The sequence below is a fragment of the Miniopterus schreibersii genome, assembly GCF_964146895.1.
Source record: "Miniopterus schreibersii genome assembly, chromosome: 11".
Classification (NCBI taxonomy): Eukaryota; Metazoa; Chordata; class Mammalia; order Chiroptera; family Miniopteridae; genus Miniopterus; species Miniopterus schreibersii.
In genome coordinates, this window is record NC_138111.1 from 7,788,292 (window position 1) to 7,813,767 (window position 25,476).

The 25,476-nt window shown below is 40.1% G+C and overlaps 1 protein-coding gene across 1 annotated transcript in view; it reads left to right on the forward strand.

The window, feature by feature from the left end:
- PSMB7 (proteasome 20S subunit beta 7) overlaps nucleotides 1-25,476 on the forward strand; it is a 55,146-nt gene that overhangs the window by 16,549 nt on the left and 13,121 nt on the right. Inside the window, exon 6 of the mRNA XM_081150952.1 lies at nucleotides 10,365-10,423. Coding sequence (XP_081007078.1) covers nucleotides 10,365-10,423 — 59 coding nt within the window. The remainder of the gene's footprint in view (nucleotides 1-10,364; nucleotides 10,424-25,476) is intronic.

Genomic DNA, 25,476 nt, shown 5'->3' on the forward strand with positions numbered 1-25,476 from the left:
ACTCGTAAAATTCATCACGTTACATACTGGCATGGAATATAGCTGGCCCTTGCCAGTTCTTAATCTCGTCTAATTAGAGTGGACTTTGTTCTTGATTCTGCATAAAAATGTTGAATGTCTATTGTAGGTAAAATGGTGAGGTATTGGAATTAACGTGTAGGGTGCTAGTCTTCCTGTTTTTTCTGCTCTGACATTTGCCGTGAAGTCTTTTCTGACTTGAGTTCAGTCCTTAGTCTACAACCAAGTAAAAGCCCTTGCTAGGACTATGTTTCAGAACAGTTAAATTCAGTCCTTTGTTTTCAAACCCTACCTCAGAGGGAGTGAGGTAACTAATTCCTGTCTACCTGCTCTTTTTTCAGAATTGGCCCTGCTACAGAAAAGTGCCTTTATACTCTCATAAACTAAGTCTTGACGTTCTTTTACTTTCTTATTGGAGAGATAAGTGGAAAGTCATTTTATGCATCAGAAGACTTTTCACTGCAGAGTACTTAGAACTAGGGATTTGCTTTCAGCCAGATCTGCCATTACTAGCTGTGTGACTTTGGGTAGATTCTTTCACCTCTCTGAACTTTATTTTTTTCCGTCTATGAAATGGAGATAATAGCATCCACAGATGAATTAAATGAGAAAATATATGTAACAGGGTTTTACACATTTTTTTTCAGTAAGTAGGATTTCTTATTGTTTGCACACAGGCTCTGTGGACAAGATAAACCTTTACTTATGATTAAGACTATAAATTATTAAACTCTGTGGTCCTTTGCCCTTGAGTGTTCTGAGGGAAATGACAACTTGGAAAAAACCGGCAAAGTGGAATAACGTGCAGTTTGGGAAGTTATTTTGGAATGTGGACCAGAGGAAAGGATGCCTTTGAAAGACCTGTCAGCTTAGACTGCCTTGAGCTCGTGCCACAGGAGGGGAAGTGTGTGCCCTGCGCCCAGCAGAGTGCTTGCTGAGGGAGAGCAGGGCCTGCTGCTGTGGGAAACTGCTTAAGAGAGGCATATTTTGCCCAGCCTGCATGGCTCAGTGGTTGGGCGTCGACCTATGAACCAAGAGGTCACTGGTTCAATTCCCAGTCAGGGCACAAGCTTGGGTTGCGGGCTCTTGCAGGAGGCAGCCAATCGATGTCTCTCTCTCCCATCGATGTTTCTGTCTCTCTCTCCTCCCTTCTTCTCTCTGTAAAAAATCAATAAAAACTTTTTTGTAAAAAAAGAGAGAGGCATATCTTAAGGTAATTTTCATCGTCTGTCTTAGCCTTTAAACATATGGTTAGGTGAACAATTTTCTGTCCTCGTATCTCATGGCATTTCATTAAAATACATTAATAAAATAAAAACTTTTCCATTTTAGGCGTGGATGTCCTGATTGTTAGTCTTTTCTTAAGAGTAAGTGTTTAGAACGTGAGACGTTGCACTTGCAATTATAAGAAAAATCCCTGTTCCCTTCAAGTGGTGTTTAAAATTATTTACTTAGAGTAAAATTTAACTCCTTTTTGACTACATTATGTTTAGAAAAGGAACTACCTTTTTTGAGAAATTAATTTTGAGTGAAAATATTGTTAAACATCTATTTCTAAGCATATTAAGGGGAATATTTTTCTATTCATTGGGAAAGAAAGATAGACTCTCTGACATTGAGGTACGTTTGCTGCTGAAAAGGAAGCATTCTTCCCCTCATGGGGGGGGTTAAGTGTAATACTCAGTGCTTACTCAGGAGTGAAAGCATCAAATTAAACTGTTTGTGCTGACAAAGGACAAATCTGGATTTCAGCAACCCATGCAAGATTGTCTGATTGCTTGGCCTGCCTCGCCTGGAATCTTTTGGCCAAGACTTATAATGAAATGCATGCATACAATTAAACCACTTTAAGCGGTGTCTGAGTTTTCTTGGAACCATAAGAGGTGCTCCACTGCTCTCTAGTGGCTGAACATGGTCCTCTGGCACCAACATTGTCCTGTATTCATAAATCAGCTCTTCACACATTGGCAGTGTTGGCCTCCAGAGCAAGCAGCAACACCTGTAGACAGGAACAGAGTGAAAAATGATCCCAATCCATGGGCTGTGGAAAGCACCAAATTTCACCCAGGATGAGTGGCCAGTGGACTAACAATGAGCAAGTGTGAGTAAGCACTCTGTCGGGGCCGGCTGACACTGATGGATTACAAAGTTCTGTGTGTCTCTTTTACTGCTGCATGCATCTTACACCTTGGCAGGCCACAGTGCCAAACAGGTCCATGGGTACTTACAATGGACCCCTCCTTAGCTGAAGGAGCAGCTTTTTTTTTTGTCCTGAAAAGATCTGGTTAAATTGATTTGAGGAAAAGCAGTAGAAATCCATTTCCTGCTGGTTCTCAGAACTTCATGACTTTGAGAGAAGAGATTTTGAACACCTCTGTTTCCAGTATAGCTGTCAACCCTGTGACTTGCTGAGAATGATTGTATAAAATAGCTCTTGGAGGTTTGGGACCTTGTCTTAGAGTACTTACAGTAGTTTTTACTATGTGCCACGTATTCTGCTTTACACATGTCGTCTTGTTCAAGTCTCCCAACCACCCTCACATGGTTTGTTTTAAGGAATGAGTTGAAAGTTGCCCTTCTGAAAGGGAGTTAAGAGCCACAAGACCTAGGTTTGACCCTTGGCTCCACTGCTTATTTACTATATTGCCTTTTAACTGGCTGAGCCTCGGTTTCCTTGTCTGTAAAATGCGGGAAATACACCACTGAGGTCAGGTCCGGGGCCTAAAAGGCCTCAATAAATAGACTTTAAAGCAAATTTCTACCTGCTGGCTTTCAGATCCTTCCTAGAGTTTGACTTAGAGCAGCAGGTTTTAGAAATTTATTTCAGTCTTTTATTGTTTCTTCAGTATGTCTGATAACATAGTTTCTAGAAATTGTTGTTTAATTTAGCACTTTAATGAAGCTATAAAAATAACATTTTGTGTTTTTAAAAAAGTCCTACTGTCCTCAAGCCATACTATGCAGGTGTTTTTAAATATATAGTGCAAGTAAAATCAATGTCTTAGATAGTAAGTTTTTTTGATACATTTTATATTTTGTCCTGAGTTGGGTTCTCTTAGAAAAAGTTAGGTTCAAATTGAGCTACTAATGCTGATAAACACCTTCAGTGGTTTTAGAAAATGGAGACTAATTTAAATTTTTTTTTGAATGGGGCTATTTTAAAATAAAGACTCATAACAGACCCTTGAGTGGTATTGCTAAATAGTAAATGGCATCTGCTTAGTCATTTAAAACATTTAACTAAAATCCCAATCTCATTTGAATTTCCAAGCAAAACAACACAAAATAACTATATCCAGATGTGTGGTAATTGTTCTGCTGAAGAAAACAGTTAGATAGTATGCTTTTTTGGGGTGGGGGCTAAGAACATATAGCTGCTTTCATGCTTACTTGCTGATCTTTATTTTAAGCTTTTTGGCTTTGTTATTTAAGAGGCAGCATGGTGGAATGGCAGGAATGTTTGACACTTTGTTTTTTAATTAATTAATTTTTATTTATTTTTATTTTTAAAAAATATGTTTTTATTGATTTTAGAGGAAGGGAAAGGGAGGGAGGGAGAAAGAGAAAAACATCAGTGTGAAAGAGAAACATCGATCACATGATCGAGCCCGTAACCTGGGCATGTGCCCTGACTGGAATTGAACCAGCAACCTTTCGGTGCACAGGAGGACGCTCAGCCAGCTGAGCCACACCAGCCAGGTGTCAGACCCTTTAAATTCAGATGAACTGGGTGCAGATTCCCAGATTTGCTTATCACTGGCTGTGTGATCTGGGCAAATTCCTTATCTCTGAGTCTTGGTCTCCCCTTTTGTAAAACAGGGCTACTGCTGCCTGCCATGTCTGAAGAGCAGACAGAACCGATGTGACTGCTTTGAAATTTCTTCAACACCATGTGCACTATGTTTGTTGTGGTCCGTTTAGTAATTTGTTGGCCACCAAGTAAGGTTCTGGATAAGTGGGATCTGGCTTTGGCACTGCTGTGCTCAAAGGACTTTATTATTAGGATGATTTTTACCTCTACGGCCATCCTAAGGAGGGACGCTGGTAGAGAGGCATGGTGTATTTATTTGTTTGTGTTGATTGATTACTGTCGTTGCTTGGGTCTATTGACTCCTGCATGGATTGACCTTCAGGCCCCTGTATACAAATTTCAGGAATAAGCGGCTTGCTACTGCTGTTACACAGCAAGACTGTGACAGCTGGTAAGGTCTTGGTCTTTTTGCTTTTTTTCCTCCTGTGCCTCCGCAGTGTTGAATTCTTATTTTTCTCTAAGCTTATACCTTAAAAAATTGCAGTTAATTCATAGTCTCTGAAGAAAAATAAGAAAAAAAAAGTAAGCAAAAAGAAAATAGCACCATCCAGAAATAAGCATGATATTTTGATTTATGTTCTTCCAGATGTGCATAATGTGTATTGTAGAAGCGTATCTACTCATGTTGCTTTGGGACAGATTTTTCTCCCCACTGGATGTTAGACCATAGACATCTTTCCATTGCCAACAAATATTGGCATTTTAAATGAATGTATATAGTATTTTATAGTTTATTTTCTATATCTTCTGATTGTTGAATCTTTACCTCCAGCTTTTCTATTTTCTTTTGTTGCTAACCTAAACAGTGATTTTTTAATATACACAATTTAGGCTCTTGTCCATTAATTCCTTTAGAATAACTCTCTGGCAGTAGCATTGCTGGTTTGGAGGGTATGTATAGCTTATGCTTTCTGATTGCTACTTCTAAATTGCCCAGTAGGAAAGATCCATCCATTTTTTGCTTCTACAAGCACGTTAAAGTGCCCATTTTACTACACCTTTGTCAGCAGTAGGTCGTAGTCTTTTTAATCTTTGCTAATCTAACAGGCAAAAAAGGTTATTTAATTTTAATTTATATTTCTTTGATTACTAGTGAACTTAGTGTTTCTAAATGTGTATAGGCCTCTGCCTTTTTTTTTTTTTGGTAAACTGCTGTTTCCTTTCTTTGTTGGTGTACTGATATTATTTTTCCATGAGCTCTTTTTAGTTATTAATATCCTGTATGCTGCTCATCTTTTTCTGAGTTTCAGGGCTTATATTTTACATTGTTTATAGAGGTTCTTTTTTTTTAAGCCAATGTTCTATTAATAAGAACAGATATTTTATTTTAAAAAGATTGGCTGGAGACATGGCTCCTGGTGGCATTTGTGCCTGCGACCCCCTTCTCCTGGAGGTCAGCGGTGTAGGCGACCCACAGTGTCATCTTGAAGCTCTGTGGGTGAATGAGGCAGTCCCTGACAGAGATGGGAGCAGATGTGCTTTCTGGGACTCTCAGAGGCATCTGTTAAAGGAGGAATTATTGTTTTCTTTTTAAAAATTTTTAATCCTCACCTGAGGATATGTTTTTATTGATTTTAGAGAGAGAGGAAGGGACAGAGAGAGAATCATCGATGTAAGAGAGAAACATTGATTGGTTGTTACCTCTCATACGGCTCCCAATCAGGGATTGAACCTGCAACCTAGGTATGTGCCCTGACTGGGACTTGAACCTGCGACCTTTTGGTGTACAGGTCGATACTCCAACCAATTCAGCCACCCGGCCAGGGCAGGAAGAATTCTTTTAATGAGCACCTAACAGGGCAGCCAGGGCAAGGCAGTGCCCACCTGGGTGGCTGCAATGGATCAGGAGTGTAGAGCAGTTCCTGGCCCCCGTGGATGAGAAAGGGCTGAGCTGTGTCTCCTTCCCCCATCCCTGTCTCTCCACACACAGCCTCACTGCTGGGAGGTTGGTGCTGGGTGGTTTGGGAGTTGGGAGTGGTTGAGCCCAGTGGTATGTGTGAGCTTGGGGGAGGACAGTGGAAGCAGGAGGTAAGTCATTGGATAACTAGGTAGCCACAAACAGTGTCTTGCACAGTCATTTCTCTAAATTCTGGTTGCTGAATTGCACCTCGTTTTTCTGTTTTAAAGTGCTTTGTTCTGGAAGCCACACTGGCTACTCAGTAACTGTGGGTAGGCTGAAAAAGGCAGCCTTGGTGGAGGTTGCTAAGGAGCAGCTACATGGAAACTACTGATGAGACAGAGAGCTTGGTAATAAAATGCAGAAATCCAAGGAGAGCATTTCACTCCTATAATATCACAGAGATTTGGACCAGACTAGGATGTATAATAGGACATAGTTTCGTGGGCTTGAAGCCTTTTTTTCTTTTTGAAAATTGAACTTGCTTTACATTTGAGTTTGTCTTATATTCATCCGAGTATGGTAAATTAGGCAATAAATGTTATTTTACACTTTATCAAGGCATTTACTGCTGTCATCACTCCTTGAGGGCCAGCTCGGAGTTTCCCCAGCTCCTCCATTTGGAAGTTGTACTCAAATCAGCCCAGCTTAACTCAACAAATTCTGTTTAGTGCTTGCTGTGTGCCAGAAGCTGCTAGGTTTGGGGGATGCAGATATGAAAGGATGGGCAGGTTACAGAGATGAGAGTGATAAACTCTCTGGGTGTGTGGTGGTCAAGGAAGGCTTCTGGGAAGAGGTAATCTCTCAGCTGGGATTTGAAGGGTAACCAGGAGTCCTGTGGACTGTCAAGGGGCAAAGGGACTACATGCCAAGGTGGGATAGGCTGGAAATGATATGAGAATTTAAGAAATTATTGTCAGGTTAGTGCTGGTGGAATGTCAAGTATGTGTATTGGGGAGGAGGAGGGGACCCAAGAAGACAGAGACTAGTCATGGAAGGCCATATGTGTCTGCTCTGAACTATTGTGGCATGTAGAACTGTGTGTATGAGTGAGAGAGTCACACCTGAGACAGGAACCCTGCCCTGTGCTTATTAGTTCCGTAATCTTAAACAAGAAGCTTTATCGCTTCAGTGGGTTGCTATGAAGATGACTAAATGACATGATGAGCGGCACACGGTGGGTGCGCAACAAATGCTCTTGTTCCTCCCCCCTGGCTGCTTCTCCTCCCTACTGTAAGTTCTTTGAGGGCAGGCCCCACACCCCTTGCTCCTAGAGCTCATTCTACATTGGGGAGATGTATACTCCTTCAGATATCATTTCCCTTCACCCGGCATGCCTCCTGTTAAAGCAGAGGTCCCTGTACCGTGTACACTGTCGCTTGGCTTTTCTGTTTGTTTATTTCTTAATGGGAAACCAAATAGTTCTGTTTTTGGAATAGAAAATCAGGGTATTGCCTTGGTTTTGGGTATGGAAGTGTCAGGTTAGGTAGGTTGATGGTGAGACAATGGAATGTCTTAGGGCATTATTATGGTTTATGGGGAAAATGGGATATAAATATTTAAACAGTTTGTAGGTCACATGGCTGCTATACTAGTATGACATTTGTCTGATGATTTATTGTACACACGTAGTTTTAAGAGGCATTGAAACAAAGTCTAGGAAACTTGAATGAAATTATTAAAGAATACTGGTCTCATTGAGTTTACCATCTTTTTTCCTCTTAATGGCCAACTCCTTATTCCTTCCCCAAGTTTAATGGCCTTGAAATGATGTGAAAATTTGTATCTTGTTCTCTTACCACTTTGGGCAATTGCAGTCCTATTTGAAATTCTAACTTCAGTTTTCTAAATAGACACACATTCAGAGTTTCCTAGAAACCTGTTGACAATGTCAATTGTTCTAGCACTTCTGTGTATTTTTGAAAAGGGGGCGCCAAAGTCCTCCTTTTTTAAAAAGCTGGGAGGAGCTAATTTGCAAGTGATTTAGATACTGTTTTTAATGTTGAATTTCCCTTTATTTTCAAGTTTATTCGGAGTCCTTTGATCTCGGGGGAAGCAGAATCAGGCTGTTTAGCTAGCTCCTGCTTTCCAGAAAACTCTGTATGGGGGTGTGTGTGTGTGTGTGTTGGAGGTGGCTTGGTATAAAGGGGGAAGCAGAAATACAGTGTAATAGGACCCCTGTGCCCTTTCTACGCTTACCTTTCCCACATCTTACAGCTCTTAAAAATCACTGTCTCTGGTAATGTGAGAAGCATCCCCACACAGGATAGACACTTTTTGTTCTAAGAGTTTAGATTTAGTATGTAATTTCCACTTACAAAAATTTTGTCTGCAACATTGTTTCTAAGCGGGAAAAATGTTCTCGGATAAAGGAAGAATTATTATATTGGGAGGGAAACATTTTTCATTTCTTGAAATGGTGGATGGAGCTAAGCAAAAGGCTATAGATATGCCCAGGAAAAATCAGAGTAAAACTAATTTATTTCCTGTGAAACTGCCAAAAAAGGATGGCAAAGGAGGAAAACAGGATTAGTAAATTTTAAGGAAGAATGCCTTTAAGGTAAGCTTGGTTTTACCTTCTACCCTTCTACAATAATTGATTCCAGTTTTCCACAAAATTGTTAGCTCTTAGGTAGATAGCTGCCCTTCCGCTACCCTTTTTAATGTTTATTTCCGTTTCTGGTGTGTTACCCTGGGTTCATCACAGAGTTATCCTTGGACCAGGTTGGAAGAGGACAACCTGCTGTTGGGTACTCTGCAGGAGCATTTTGTACCTAAAAGTATTTTTTTCTGAGATTTCTTTATTTGCAATTTCCTTGACAGCTGTGCTTTGTTTTGCATACAAAACCAGCTTGCTTTTTATTACTAAGTCTGAGACTGGTTCTCAACCTATGCCTTAAAACAGACACTTAGGTTACTTTCCCCTTTGATCCCCAAATCTCAGAGTAAACATGTGACTCACAAAATATTAATAGACTTTATTTCCAGATTTTCAAGGACATGTTTACTTTGAAATTAAGAGGTTTAGTTTTGGTGAATTTGCTCTGGCATATCTGCTAGTCTTATTTGGGTGCATTAGCTTAATATCACTTTAATTTCTGCTCTTTCCAAATTGCTTTTGTATCTCTTTAGATTCCCTTTTCTTAAAAAAAGGAGAAACAGTTCTGAGAGGGGAAAATGGGGTTGCCTTTTGCTCCCAAAGCCTAAATGAATAGTCATTGCTTGTAATGCAGGCCCACACTTGACGCTTCCCACTGCTTTAGATGTGATGTATCTGGTGCTGTGAAGGTAATGATCCTCAACCGCAGCAATATTCCGTAACAGGAGTATCTGTCATATTCATTGGGATTACCATGTTCATTGATTTGTGTCTGTAAATCTGCTGTTTCTACCCTTTAAATTTGATCTATAATTGGACCTCCTTAAATGGTTCAGATAAGGTAGTCTGTATTTTCTCAATGCAGCGTTGCTGTCAGCTTCTCCTTTTTCATTATACATTCAGCAGACTTGATAAAATCAGCAGGACACCTCATTTGAAACTGTTTAATCGCTGCCTTTTTCCTTTGCTAAACCATTGAGGTGGTCAAGCGATGTACACAAATCATTTTAAATAGAAAATATGGTTTTCTCTGTGACCCAGCTAAATAGATAGTGTTATGCAAAACAAGTTAAAAAGTAATAAATGCCAAAAAAATCTTCTAATTGGAGTAAAAAATTGTGGGCAACTCTATCTTCTCTCCAAAAGTAGAGTATCCTGAGATATTGCAAGGATTGTAAAGACAAGATGATGGTTTTCTAAAGATTCTCTGGTTTCTGAACAAAGCAAGTTTAATTTAAAATTTCAAATAATGCTGTGCTGTCTTTTACATTCATTCTCAGGGAGTCTGTACTTATTTGTAATACCTTTACTTTACATCCGACTTTTGTGGGGAGAAATTTGCTATCTGTTAATATCTATGCAGCGTAACCTTTCAGCCATTTGCTATTGTGATAATAAATTTTTGTTTCTTTGTCTGTCATTTTGTCTACTCAGCTGTTACTCTTCAAAGTACAAACTAAAAATAATAGCTCCAAATAAATGCCACATAATAAAGTGTTTTACAGTTGTAGCTGGAATACTGGTGGCTGCGGCTTTCGGTCCTATTACCATTGCTGGTGCTGTAGTCTCTTCCCCGCGTGTCAAGGTGACTCTACCAGGGCCAGCTCATTAAAACAATCTATTCTTTCTAACTGGCTTAGTATTTAGCGCTATACCTAGCAGCCTGCCAGGGCACAGTTGTGGAGCACAAGATTCACAGCACAGGATATATGAAATTATGTGGCATTCACTTTTTGAAAAAATTACAAATTCTCCATAACCTCATTTTCCCTGCTTCAGCACTTTATTGTAAATAATTTACAATTACTCCTGTCAGTGGTAGAAGTGGGGCCAGTTGCAGGTTTACCCGAGATAGTGGTAAGTGTGACTCCAGGCTTTTGAAGAGCAGTGTTTACCTGGTTTATGTGTTCCTATAGGATTAATATTTACACTGTACTTGAATGTGACATTGGACATGTTTTGCCATTGTTGCTGCCCCAAGGTAAACTTGAGAAGCTGGGAGTTGGTAAATACACTAAAAATGCATCTTTTTCTTACAGGTTCTGGCTCCTTGGCAGCAATGGCTGTGTTTGAAGATAAGTTTAGGCCAGATATGGAGGTATGTAATTCCCTGCAGTTTTATTCTTGCAAATATTTTTCCAGTTGTATGTCGGACATTTGCAAATTGATCGCCGATTCCTCCAAAGCATGTACAGCACTGTTGTTAGTTGGAATGCTCTTTGGCACAGATACTGTGTTTGCTGAGAAGACCGGTTGCTCGGGGAAAGCTTCACTTGGAGTGGCCCTGTGTGCCCTCCCTCGGGCTTGAGGTCAGCACTGTTCAGCTTTTTGCTCTCGCCTTTGGGCTGTTTAGGAGTCTTCCTAGATGTAAATGCTGCTGCAGTGTCGAATGTTTTCTTGTGCACTAGTCTTTCTGTGTCACGATATCTCAGAATGACAGGTTTTTTGTTTTCTTGCTAAGAGTAGAGAAACTGTGTATGTCTTTGTACGCCACACAGACCTGGCCTGAAAGTGGGAGCAGTTTTAAAAATCCCTATAGATTGTTCTGCATTTGGCAGCAGAAGATGGGGGCGAGATCTTGTGTGTAGTGGACTGTAGTCAGAGTGTGATGGACCTGGTGTCTCAAACACATTTATAAAGACATTCTTTTATTATATTTTCTTTGGCGGTGGGAAAGGGCGGTATCTTCTGAATGGCATTTCACCCAAGTCTGCTTTAATGATTTGCACACTCCCCCCCCCCCCCCCCCCCATTAAGCAACCCAATGTCTCCCTATTCTCCAAGAACAAGCCCACAGGTCTTCCATTGTCACTTTCATAGGAGAATATTTTGTGTGCTTGGACACTTCCTGGTACCAAAGTGTTCCCCCACTGTGCTTTGTCCTTGCCACTGAACAAGCTTTTAGGCACATGGATCCTGAAGCCAGCCTTCGTCATCCACTTGTGGTTTTTTATAGATATTAATTTTTGGTGGGGAGTATCCACTTGTTTTCAGCAATTAGAAGGCTGTTTATGAGTGGTTTACCCTATTTTTAATGTGTAGGCTGTCTCTGGGAATTGCTTTTTGACAGTGCTTTATGCCTAATCACCCCAGGATAGGATCGCATATTTAAAAAGAATTTGCTTTTTCACTAGCTCATTGTCATTGGAGCACCAAGTAGCATTGGAGCTCTGAAGCTTTCTCTGCTCCATAGGTTTGGGCCAGGTGCTGTGAAAGCCAGAGAACATAGGGTTGTGGATGCTGCTCAGCCAGCACAGCGGTCTCCTGCCAGAAGCCACTTTGCTTTGGGTGCATGAGGGTAGCACACACAAGTGACTTGGCCGCTGATGGCTAGATTTCCTCCCTTTCTTGGACATCTGTAGGAATAAAAATACCTGACTAAGGATAGGATTTAACTAGGTGTTATAGACTAAAAACAACAGTGTTTTGCTCCAATTAAGAGTAGTAAACAGGTCCAAGTATCAACGATAAATAAGATTAGGATTGTGTTCTCATTTCTCAGTGTGAAAATTTATTCCCATATCAGCATTATTTTCTCTTTGGGGTTCTTAAATGCAGAGAAAAAAGAAGTTATACTAGGTCACTAAAAAGAAAAAGAAAAAACAAGGTCTCCCAGTCTCGTAAGTAAAGGAGAGGAGTTCCTGAGGCTCCACAAATCCACGAGAAATAATGAAGGAAGAGGGAGAGGGACTGGTGGTTTTCATTAGAGAATTGCTTTAGTAATGTCAAGCCCTCCTTTAAACCACATTAATCTTTTCACATTTTTTTGAAAGCTTTGTCTATTTCCAATTGATTGGGACCTCCATATGTTAAAGAAAAATGAGAATTGCAGAAAACGTTGGAGGTATGAGGTATATTAAAAGTGACTTAACACTCTGCTAAAGTAATTTTACATTATTTAGAGTTTGAATATAATTTGAAATTATTCAAAGGCCATGAATTTAATATTGATGGGATTTGGAGAAGTAAAGGGAAATGTGATCATCCCTCCAATAACACATCTAATGTTATCAATCTGAAGACTGTGTTCCTCAGATCCATTTTATCTGTAACTCCGAGAACTTCATGTTCTGTATTAGCTATGAGACCTTAAAACAAGTTGACCAAATTCCCATTTTAGATTGATTACTTAAATTTATAATTTCAGGTGACTTTTTTATTCATTGAAGTTACTGAAACTTGAAACAGACTGACATCAACAAAACCACTTTGTTAAGGTGAAGGTAGCACCTGCTTCTCCAGTGAAGTGAGTTTAACAGTAAATGGCAGGCAGATAATGGTATAACAGCTGTCAGCAGATAATACTTTAAAAATCTAAGGGCATGTTGATAGATACTGAAAAAGTTGATCGTGAAGACCAGGCAGCTAACTGCTGGCCACCCTGCTTGCTTTTGTGAAGATGGAATGGTGCGGTTTCATTGGCAGGCTGAGACTGCCTCGCCAAGTTGAGAGGACACTGTTTTAGTGACTTTCTTTGTTGTGAAGAGTATTTGGCCAAGGTGTCATTTGGTTTTGCATTTGCATAGAAATCAGGGAAATGTTTGAGTTTCAAATTTCCAAACATTTTATTTTTTGTTTTTCCAGGAGGCTGTTTTTCTGGGGCAAGAAACCCATAACTTTTCTTGTCTATTTTGAGACTGCAGGATTGGATGACTAAGTCTGCTTATTTCCTTTCCGTAGGGGAAAGGATTCTGGATGTGCCTCAAACAGAAACCCAGGAGAGCATTGCTGCCTCTCCAATCTTGTATGGATTGCCAGGACAGTAACTGCTCACACTGCACAGAGAATTGCATTGGGAGGGGTTAATTTTAGGCTATTGTAATTACAAATGGTTTGCCAAACAGTCATTTTTAAGTCATACTCATGAAGCAAACTCTTGGCTTTATTGTGAAAACAAATTAGAGGAAGCCCATAGTTGTTGTTTAGTGTGTGTGCATGCGTGTTTGTGTAACTACAAACCTGTGCCTTGGACAGTGTTGGGCTATACTATAGTATGTATGGAATGAAAGTCCCTCCTTAAAAACCTTGACCCTTTCCTCATTGTGTTTAGCTTCACTGTCCAGTATGGTGGCCACCAACCACATGTGGCTAATGAGCCATTGATTGTGGCCAGTCATAAATGAGAGGTGCTCTAAGTAGAAACACCCAGATTTCAAAGACCTGGTATCAAAAAAAATTATTTTAAGTCTCAATAATATTTATATTGATTGCATGCTAAATATAATTATATTGGGTTAAATAAAAATATTACAATTAATTTCACCTAATTTCACTTTTAAATGTAGCTACTAGAAAATTTAAAACTGTATGTGTGGTTCCCATGTTTCTGTTGGACACGACTAGTCAGTCTGGCATCATTCTTGAGCTTGTCATTTGCACACCACATTTAAGATTTCTGCCATGTCCAGGTGCCACCTGTACTTTTTTGAAAAATGTTTCAAATTAACTCACTGTTTAAAAAATTGAGATGTCATTTACATATAATAAAATGCACAGTTTGATAGGTTTTGGCATTTGTAATTAACCAAGTAACTGAGACTCAAAACCATGGAACGTTTTCTTCACCATACACGGCCCCTTTCTGGTCAGCTTCCTTTCTTCTCTTCCCCACAGCCACTTCAATTCACCTTTTTAATTTAAATTTATTTTTTAAAATAGGTTTACGTGTATCAAATCTTGTATACATATGAAAATGAACACACACAATTAATATAAATAAATATGTGTTCATGTAGTACCATCACGTGTAAGCCTAGGGGTTTGAATGTTCAACTTTGGGAAAAGGGTCTACATTCCTGCCCTTCTTCAACCCTCCTCACCTCCTCCCTGTTCCTTGAATATACTGTGTACTTGCCGGTGAATCCTCTCTGCTGGCATGTGCCAGCAGTGCCCTCAGTTGCTTCCTCATTTATTTGTGTTCCTGTAGTCCATTGTACACACCTGTCCCATTGTTTTATGGCTGTTTTCAGAGACATTTCCCCCCACTTTCATTGAGAGAGGGAGATCTGTGAGGGCAGGGGCCAGGAAATCATCTTTGTTTTTCAGCTCCTGATGTTCAGTAGGAGTTTGTTGAATTGAGACAGAAGAATCTTGAGCTAAAGTAAAATCTGAGTCATCAAAAACCACCTGGAAAATGGAAGGGACTTTCTTTTCTTTTCTTTTCTTCCCATCTGGAAAGTGCTGATTTTTTTTTTTTTTTAAGATAACAGAAGAAGGTAACTAGTACATGTCTCAAATAAAATACAGTATTGGGGTAGAGTCAACCTAGCAAACACCTCACTAAGTACACAGGCAAAGGCAAAGAAGGAGCAAAGGGCAGATGCTTGTTGGGAAATTACAGACCAAAAAGGAGAATGGGGAAGCCAAACTGGAATTCAGAAATGCCTGAAACTGGCCTCTGCTTTTCCCAGTTATCTGAGCCAGTGCCTTGCCCCAGGTAAAAGCCCTGGTTCACCATTTCAGAGAAACTGCCAGCTAATCATGTGAGTTTAAGACGCATTAAAAATCTTTAAAAATCCTCACCCATTTGTGGCCCTAACACTGCCTTTAGTGGTCTTGTAATTTGCTTTTCTCCTTGATGTTAGCCTGGAAGTCTCCTAGCATGTTAACTGGTACACAGTAGGTATTCATCCAGTATTTGTTGAATGCGTGGGTCAAAAGGTGTCAAAAGCAACTTTACTTAGTATGTAGTTCCCAATTTGATAACTTTACCTTTAGTGTTCCTAGTACTTACCAGTGACAGAAACGAAGGCATAGAAGATTGTATTACTAACTGGTGTTAATCCCGTGCTTTATTTTTATCTGCAGTGGTGCTTATTCGGACATTGTACCTATGTATCAGCAGAATAGAGCATTTTGAAATGTGGTAGTTGACTTAATGACAAGGCGTCAGAGATTTTTTTGGTGGTTTATAAACTGATGCAGCCATTCCCCCAGATTTTTTTTCCTGTTGTTTAAACTGGTATCAGAAGTAAGCCCCGGCCCGGCGTGGCTCAGCGGTTAAGCGTTGCGACCTAGGATCCAGGCAATCGGGGTTTGATTCCCGGTCAGGGCACATGCCCGGCTTGCGGGCTACGGCAGATCAATGACTCTCTCATCATTGATGTTTCTGTCTCTCTCTCCCCCTCTCCTTTCCTCTTTCTGAAATCAATAAAGATATATTAAAAAAAAAAAAAGCCCCAGATTCCGGTTATTACCCACAGGCTACATGGATAGGAAACTAGTGATAACCACACTGTGGCCTTTTGAGTCCAGTTTCCAGTTAAGTATAAGGAATTTGACCATAGTACTTGGAATATGGTGTTATACTCCATGGGAGTATGTTTCTTGAAAATTGCTAAAAGTGCTGAAATAAAAACAGATTGTATTTTAGGGTGGGGAAGGAATTAAGGAAATGAAATGACTTAGGTTTTCCTTCCATCCTGTTTCTTTGTAAGAAGGAATGTTTTCATTTGGCTCAGTGAGAAATTTAAGCTCTTAAAGATTATAATTCATTAAAATGGGTAGAAGATTAATATTTAGTCTGTCAAGATCAATACTGTTCCCTCTTTGCACTAATTGTCAGAATTGCGTGCGAGGGCCGCTGAAGGGTAGTGGTGTGCGGCAGGACCCTCACATCATAGGGAGATGATTCAAAGGCAAACTGTCCTGCACCCTCTGGTATCGACTTGCAAATTAGCATCTGGAATCTAATTAAACAAGCTTAATGAAAGTAGCAGCTGAATGCTGCTGGAAAAGACAATCAGCTTTTCCCCCTCTCTGATACATATTCTGTACTATTGAAGTTGGTCACCAAACAAATCACGTGAGCACAGTTAAAAAAATTAGCATTTATTTGAAGAATAGAAACTGTTTTTCATTCTGTTATGCATTTGGCATGCTCTGGTGTCCCATGAGAGCCATGCCACAGCAGATAGTGCACAATATTTATAAATCCATGACAGGCAATAATAGCAACTTGAAAAATTCTTTTGCTAGAATCTCAAGTTGAGAGCTGCCAAAAGCTGAGAGGATCAGATCTGCAGTGGCAGCTGCTGTGCCCTACAGTTAGAATTCTAGACTTTGAAGATGCTCAACTTAAAGAAACGAAGACTGCAGGCTTCGCCAATTTTTGCAGGTTTCTAGAGCTCTGGCTCTCTGCCTTTTGAAGATGAGTTGCTGAAGCTTCTACCACTGCCTGAGGCATGCTAACACCAGCAGGATCTTTTTCCCCCTAGTCTTAGTGTGTCTTCAGTTTTAAATAGCACATGCTTAGTCAATGCCAACTGTTATGGTCCTTTCTCTGGTTGCAGTACCGAGGGATGAGCTCTTACCCTATACCCTTCAGAGAGAAGCTACGAAGATAGATGGTGACGTATACAAGTGCCACTTCAGCTGTCTGATTTATGGAGTCATATTTCATCACTCAGCAAGTGCTGGCCTCTAGAGAAGCCCTTATAGATTGCTAAAGATGTGAGCAGCTATCGCCCTAAAGGCTTGTGGTTATCACAAACGTGATGCCAAACACCTACTATGGAGGAAACAGAATTAATCTGTCATTGCAGGCAGCTATAGATCCACTTTAAATAATGAAAGAGTTGATACCAATATGGTATCCTGACAGCAAATCTTAGAAGTAACTGTAGTTTTTTGTTTTTAAGTCCAGTAATAGAAGGACATTGAAGGTACAGATTTCTTTGTGCTTTGCAGATGGACAGTGGTGTGAGAGCTCGACGTTATTTTGATTAAAAAAATACACAAAGAATCTGTTCAGTTTGGCACATAGACTGCTCCCAAAGGAAAACATAGAGTGTGAGTGCAATGTGGTTGGATGGAAAGGGGCACCAGAGCTCAGGAGCTAGAGTATTGGGCTGGGATCCACTGGACTCATGGTATGACACTGGGTCCCATGAGAAATTTAAACTCTTAAAGATTATAATTCATTAAAATGGGTAGAAGATTAATATTTAGCCTGTTCAGCCACGGTCCAAGACTGTCCATGCAGAAGATGGGGACCCAGAGGCCTGCCTTTGGGTTGCTACCAGAATTAGATGTGGTCTGTAAAACACCTCATATGGTGGCTCACACAAATCTGGCTCTAAAATATGGCCACTGCTTCTGCTTTTGAATAAATAGTAGGGTACAAACATCACATAGCAACATCTAATATGATTATTTGTAGTTGCATCAGGCTTGGTGATTTATAGAGTAAATAGATACGATTCTTCTTTCCCATCTGACGTCTTAAGTCGGAGACAGACCTATGTAGTGGTCATAATGACAGTGGAAAACGTCTGTTTAACACATAGTACAGGCTGTGGAGGGATTTGCTTTTCTTTGGGGGAAGGTGTTGAAAACACAGTAGTCATCATAGCTGATGCTTGTTGAGTGCTTGCACTGTGTCAGGCTTTGTTCTAACAGGCTTTTCTGCATTATCTTATTTGTGTCTCAACAGCCCTGTGAGGTCTGTACTTCGTTATCCCCAGTTTGTAGAGAGAAAAATGCACAGCGAGGTCGCACAGCTAGGCCGTGATGGACTCCTGGTTTGAATCTTGGTCATCGGACTTTAGAGCCCTTTGATGTAATTGATCACTGTGCTGCTCTACTTCTGTGCCAGGCCTGTCATTCTTTGACAGCGGGGGGGGGGGGGGAAGACATCTTATTCCAGGGGAGCAGAGGTGTGGGCTCCTTGGCCTGTTCCTTTTCTCTTATGAGGTCTTGTGAAGACAGCAAGTAGCTAAACAAGTGTCAGAGGAGGTTCACACACCTCTGGTGAGCGGTGTTGGAAGGAGCCTAGGAGTAGAAAGGTGCAGGGAAGTTAGAAACACAGAAGCACTGGGAAGTAGAAATGGGTCATTGGCTCTGGAAGACGCGTTTTTCTTCTTTGAATTCTAGATTTGGTTTCATCTTTTAACTGTCTTCTACCCCAAACATCCTATGACTGCTTTCCCCGAAAGTTTTCAAATATTCTTTACAAGAAAGCTCTTTTTCTCTATATAGCTAACATTCAGTTGGCATAGCCCTCTTCAGATTTTGTAGTGAGACCAGGAAGTCTTTAAATGTTGGTGAATGGCATTTGTCCATTTGCAGCAACTCATGAATAACTTGAACAAAAATAAAAAATAAGCACGGCTATCATATTTGAATAATGAGGTGCTCTTCTTTCCCAGCTGCCAAAACTTTTTAATCTTTGTCAACAATTGTTCTGTCCTCCGTCTTATTTAGGTTGCATCTGTGCGACTCGGAGCTCAGGAGCCCTGACAAGCAGCATATGAATTCTGTATTCATTAGTGATCTTGATCCAAATGCCTCTGTCCCTGCCATGGGGGCTCAGGTGTGGAAGCTGCTGGCTAATCCCACCAGCTGACATTCAGAGGTTTAATGACTCCATAGGAAGGTGACCACTTGCTGGGAGGTTTGTTGACGGAACCCACGCAGCAGACAATGGAGATCAAGGGAGACTATCAGTGTTTAGCCAAAGCACCTTCCTGTGCAACTTGGACCCTGTTGGCATCAAACAGTTTTAAGTAAATGCAAAAATAATAATAATAATAATCTGACCTTCAATAGCTATCATAACAATGGTTTTCCTGTCTGTATTGATACTGATGGTGTTTAAGACAGTTTTTCTTGTAGCACTTTAATAGGTGTCAGTTTAATGAGCTGAACTTGACTCACTTTTGCAGATTTTTAGATTTTAAGGTTATGTTGGCCTGGTTGCTACATCTGTTTAGGTGTCTTGTATGTCTGGGAAAAAATACATAGTTAAAGCCAAAATTCATTCTTATTAAATGCTTTTCGGGATTTGTACTGACATTTTTGTTTATTGTGATCTCTAGCTTTTAAAAAATTACTATTAGAATGTGAGTTCTTGGATTTACTTGCGATATGTCACTAGATGTTTTGACCTTTTTTAGGTCCTCCAGTCTAAAAATGTTGGACACATTATTTTAATAACAGCTTCATTGAGCCCTGGCTGGTGTGGCTTAGTGGTTCAAGCATCGACCTGTGCACTGAAGGGTCACGGGTTTGATTACTGGTCAAGGGCACATACTTGTGTTTCCGTTCACACCTCGCCCTGGCCGAGGACTGTGTGGGAGGCAGCCAGTCTATGTATCTCTCTCATTTTGATGTCTCCCTCCCTCCCTCCCTCCCTCCCTCCCTCCCTCCCTCCCTCCCTCCCTCCCTCCCCCTCCCCCCTTCTGTCCTCTCCTCTCCTCCCTCCCTCTCTTCTGCTCTCTCTGAAAAGCAATGGAAGAAATGTCCTCAGGTGAGGATTAACAAACAAAACAAAAACAACCCCAGCTTCATTGCGATATAATTTACACCCATACAATTTATCTACTTTAAGTGTACAATTCAGTGATTTTTAATACATTTAGAGTTGTACAACTATCACTATAGTCAATTTTAGAATATTTTCATCACCCTCAAAAGAAGCAGTCACTCCCCATCTCCCCTGACTCTCCCACCCCTCGGCAACAACTTTCTGTCTTGATAGACTTGCCTGTTTTGGACATTTCATATGGTAGGAATCATATAATATGTGGTCTTTTGTGACTGGCTTCTTTAACTTAGAATATTTTCATAACATTTCGTCTATGTTGTATGATTGAATGGTATCCCATTGTATGGACATTCTATTTATCCATTCGTTAGTTGGTGGACATTGGGATTGTTTTCACATTTTGGCTGTTAGGAGTAATGCTGCTATGAACATTTATGTACAGGTTTTTGTGTGGACATATATTGTCTTTTTTTGGGGTATATACCTAGGAGTGGGTTTGCTGGGTCATATGTTTAATCTTTTGAAGAACTGCCAGACTGGTTTCCAAAGTGGCTAGGTCACTAGCCATGTATAAAGATTCTAATTTCTAACCCTCACCAATACTTGTTATCTTTTTGATTATAGCCATCCTGGTGGGTGTGAATTGGTATCTCATTGTGGTTTTGATGGATTCCTTATTGGTTAAGAACTAATGCACCTGTGGAGCTCTTTAGATGGAACTTCTAAAACACTTGACACACTTCTTTGCACACTGGATTTGGGCAGTAATTGGATTGGTTGCACATTTGTTTAAATATTGAAAAGCCCCTTTTAGAGACTCTCCCTGAGGCTTTTTCTGTTGTTTGCTTTTGGTCCTAATTCCTGCTTATTCATTGGCTTTCCTTAAGACCTGAGCATTAGACGTAGTAAATTGTGTGTTTATTTTTGGGTGAAAAATGTATTTTCCCCAATAATTTTCTCTCTAGTTGTATTTAATGTACAGCATTAACTTTTAGGGATTTCAGAACCCAAAGATATAATTTCTGGGGCCCTGAACAGAATTATTCTTAGTAGTCATATCCGGTGGAGTCACACAGTATTGAAGTTCGCACTATGGTTCAGCGGGTGATCTGGAGAATTGCCATTGGCCTTTAGAATAGATGGTAATGAGAAGACCCTGTTGATGGTTAAAGCTTTGCAACAGCATCAGATATTTTGAGTTACCCTCCTCTTAAAAAGTGAGTTTATTCTCCTAAATTTGAACCCACCAGTAGGCCAACTTTGGAGAGGCAGAAGGGGACTGCTTGAGTTAAGCATGTTTGTGCTCACGTTTTCATTTTGTGGTGTTTTGTAGGACAGATGGAAGTTTTCTTTCTTTTTTCACCAGATGGTTCCAGAGCAAGGCTTTGCTTTCTACCATACAGAATTTGGAATTTCACATGTAATTGCTTCTTTCCCTTTGGCTCTCTAGGATTCCTTAGTCGTCCTTGACTTAGAAATGGCCACTTATATGTCTATTCTTCTGGCCAAATCCATGTCTTCCTTGTCTCTGTATCTCTGGAGCCCATTTCATAGTGGTGACTGGGGGTCGTTTCTCTCCTTGCCATTGTATTCTGCCTGTGATAAAAGTTGAAGTTCAAAGTGGGAGGGTGAAGGAAATTTTAGAAAGTTTGTTCTATCCTTCCTATTTAGTCTCAGGAAGTAAAAGGGGGTCAGAAGGGAGGAGGCCAAGAAGGAAAAAAAGGTATAGTTGATCAAAATCTCCAGTGAGCTGGGAATGGATTCCTCTTGGGGCCCGTCCTCTGGAATTCAAGAATCAGCAAGTCTTAGGAAAGTGACCTTGTGTAAAACTTGAAGGCCTCTATTTCCAATTCTTTGAGGAGTAACAAAAGTACTAGAAACCATATAACTGCCATAGTTACTAACTTTGAGAATTTTTTGTTGATTTTTCTGCCAAAAATATTTCTGTGCACATTTTTCCCCCCATCTTCTACCCTGCTATGTAAATGCTGAATTCAATTTTAAAAATATAATCAATATGTAATCAGTCAGCAGTTACTTATTATGGACCAGCTGAATGCAAGGCATTGCACAGGGTGCTGTAACCCAGAGGTAGTATTGAAAGAGGCTGTTCGTTCTCTGTGGCGGTGGAAGTTCCTTATACAGCCATATGCAAAGTAGATTTAAAGAAGGGATTATTTGATTCTCTAGTAGATGAGTAATTATTTGTGATGCATTTCTTTGGAGCAGGTGTTCCATTTGAAATGTTTTCACTTTACATATGCTCTATAACTGGAATGTAGGGGAAATACACCATATAGGAGAAATATTTCACCAAGTGTACTGCTTGCTGCACCTGTGGCCAAGATCCAGCAGGCAAAACATAACTTCTTTGTTACCAGTGACTTTTTAATCAGAGAGGCAAGAGCTAGGTTCAGGGATGATGTTGAATAGAAATAAATGTTTAGTGACTTTCAACTGTACAGGCGGAATTAAAAGGAAAATATTATTGCTAATAAAATATTCTGCATCATGATATCTAAGAGGAAAATGGACGTTTTTTCCATCTCTTACCAAATTGAAATGTGTTTGCTAACTTGGGTCTCAGGGACATAATTTAAGGCACTAAAATGCTCCCTCTTTCTAGGTTGTCTTTTTCTGTCACTCAAGCCAAGCCAAGATTTGGAATGTCGTAGCTCCTTGCGAAAAGAAGTAAGAGAAGTTCTTTTATTCACTGATTTCATTCCATTCTAGAAATCTCATTTTGTAAAAATTTTGAATCATAACCACTTACTGAACAGTGGCTTTGAGGGAAAGAGGGGAGCTCCCCAAATTTCATGTCAAAAGTGAGGCTCTGTGTCACAAATCCAAGAGGTCATCTGTGTTAGTGGCTTGTAGGCTCTTGAACAATGGCTTTCCCACTTCTCTTATGTACAGGTTAGAGAAATACAAGAAATGAAATACAGGACTGAGTGTAACTGGATGGCAGCTTAGAATCTTATAAGTTTTGCCTTGGCAGGTAATTTGGCATAAATTGTTAATGTAAATCTGGGTTAGCGGTGAAGACGTTATTTTAGTAAAAAAGATAAACTGCTGATTAATTCAGCATAGAACTCAATTACAAATTGAAAGTGTCTCTGCGGGACTCCTGGACCCTAAAGACAGCAGATGTTGAATTGATACTCCAGCATATTTCACAGTGGTATGAAATATTAACGTGGTTTATTATACTTGTGTGGTGTGCGGTATCAGAAAGGGGGAAGCGGGGGGCATGGGGGTGTGCAGAGCAGCCAAGCATCACACATTTGCTAATAATATACACTGAAGTGCGATTAAGAATTTTAGGAAAGTTTCTTTTTATTTTTAAAAAAAATCAAATACCTCTGTGGAAATGTTAAGTTTAAAATAATATTTCGTTTAAATATTTTAATGTGGTATCTATGTACACTTACATTGTACATGTAAATGAACATAAAATAAAAATGGTAAATTTACTAACACAGAACTTTTAAATGGTAAATGAGAGCATTACCTACAAGAGTCGGGGGGGGCACTTGAAGGCTTGAACTGTATGTATTTCACTAAATTAACTGTCAGCTTTCCTGGGCTGGAAAGTTTTCATGGGCTGCTCTACTGTTTTTACCTTCTCATCTAAAACATATGGTAATTTCAAAATGCCCCCATGATTTGCACCGGCAGAGAAGTTTCATTTCTAGCCCCCCCCCCCAAAAAAGGTTTCACAGTTTTCCTATATCTGTATCAACTCAAGGGGGGGAAAGTCAGCAAATTTTATGTATCGGAAGATCTGAATAAATGGAACTGTCGATACTTGAAGGGCTTGGCAATTCTTAAGAGGCATGAGAATAAAGTTGGCTTAGATGAGATATTTCAAAGCCATTACTGCTATTATGACAGTTTTGTGTGTTTGTTTTGTTTTGTTTCTCAGCCTATATCAAGTCTAGGTTTTGCTAGCCGAAGTAAAAACAGTTCCAAAAATAGCCAAATGATTATGGTAAGAACTAATACACCCTGGATACCCTCTGTTCTTATGAAGGTTTTTTAAAAAGGTGCTTTCTCAAAAATTTTAGAATGAAATTTGGCAAAGGCAGAAGGGTGGTGAGCAAAGAAACCAGAAGTTTCTTGGTACTTACACCATCAGAAGAATGTCTTTTATACCCCAGTTGGAGTGGCCATTAACGCCTTTTAAATGATTGAGAGATGGAGGTCATTCTGAGATGTGAAGGGTGCCCTGGCCTCCCATTCACCTGAGTTTTAGTGCGCTCCAGCGGGTGCCAAGCCCTGTGACTGGTTAGGAGACATGGCCCCTTTCTTAGAGACATTTACAACTTGGAGGGGTGGACAGGCCCACCAACAACTATGGAAATTACAGCGTGAGAAGTTTGAGAGAATGGTAGCTATAAGGGGGCACTGAGGTTACAAGAAGAGGAGTTGGTAGAATCTATCTGGGGGACTGTAAGAGGCTTCAAAGAGCATGTGACTCCTCACTTGAAATTTTTCTGTCTTGGGTTTGAGGAAGGGGTGGGGCAGGGAGGCTGAAGAGAAGGACAGGATACCATTCTAGATTAGTGCATCAAGCACAGAGGTGTGGGGGCTCCTCCTGCGCTAACTTTCTCTCAGTTGTGTAATCCTGGAAGTTTGGACAGCTGGACATATTTGGAAATACGAAAATGAAACTCCAGACAGTGTCTGAAGTTGTCTAGGTGGTCATTTCCCGAGTCAGTGTGGCCTTTTAATTAGCATCCTTGCTCTTCAGTGTGGGATAAGGCCGAGCTTATTACTTCCCTGTCCCTGCATGTGAATATTTAGTTTAGAAAGCTGCCACGTTCCATTAGAGATGGTTGTGTTTCGGCAGTGGGTGCAGGAGCTGTGTAGACTTTTCAGATGTCCTTTGAGATTTACGTTGCAGTGTAATTGGGAGATGCTGGTACTTAGTGTGTTGTGCATGGCAGAATGTGAGATTACCTGCTGTAATGAGACCCCAGCAGCATACCGAGGGAAGGCAAAGTTTTAACCTTAACAGATAATGTTACTTGTGGGTTTCCATGAGGTAATTTATACCACTCTCCCCTAACCCTGAAATTCTGTAGGAACAAAAATATAAAAAACGGTATGAGGTTGTGCTTAATAGATATTTTAAAATTCTACCTAGTAGTATAGGTTTTTAAAATATTCGTAATAAACATTGTATCTGTAGAATGCAATCACACTTGTAGTCATTGGCATTCCGTCATAATGTTGGAATATAGTTTTTCTAAAATTGGAGCTTTGGTGATGTCAGAATATTTAAAAGATTTAAGGACTTATTAGCTTTGATTCAAATATATTGGTTCTTCTAACTCAGATTAGTTGAATCTGGGCGGCAGAGGAGGGAAAAGGGCGTGGTGGAAAGTGCATGCGTGGGTTTTGAAGAGGTCTGAGTTTGAAGATTGATTTTTGCCTCCTGTGTAACCCCTGTAGCCCCAGTTTATAAAATATAAAACTCATTGGCAAATGGGCTCACGTCAGTACTTGAAGGGATTGTTGGGAGGACTGTGGTTGTAAATTGCAGCCTGGTTTAACAGAAGTTTGCACTCTTATCCTCTGGCTACTTCTTGCCATAAAATGTTGAAATTAAAGTGCACTTGGCTTTTCTTGGTCAGTTTTAGTTAAGATTTACAATCAACAAATGGCTTTATGGAAAAATTAAGTTAAATGGTCTCTCTTTATTGACATACAGGGTGGTTAAAAACAATTTGACTCATTCTGTTTGCTGAGAGGTTTTGTACATGTATTTTAGGGAAATGTAACATTTGAATGTAGGACTGATACAGTGAATTTGATAGGTGTGTGCTTTGGGATTTGATTAGAGAAATTCATCAAGATGATCTTAATTTTGCCAAATGTTA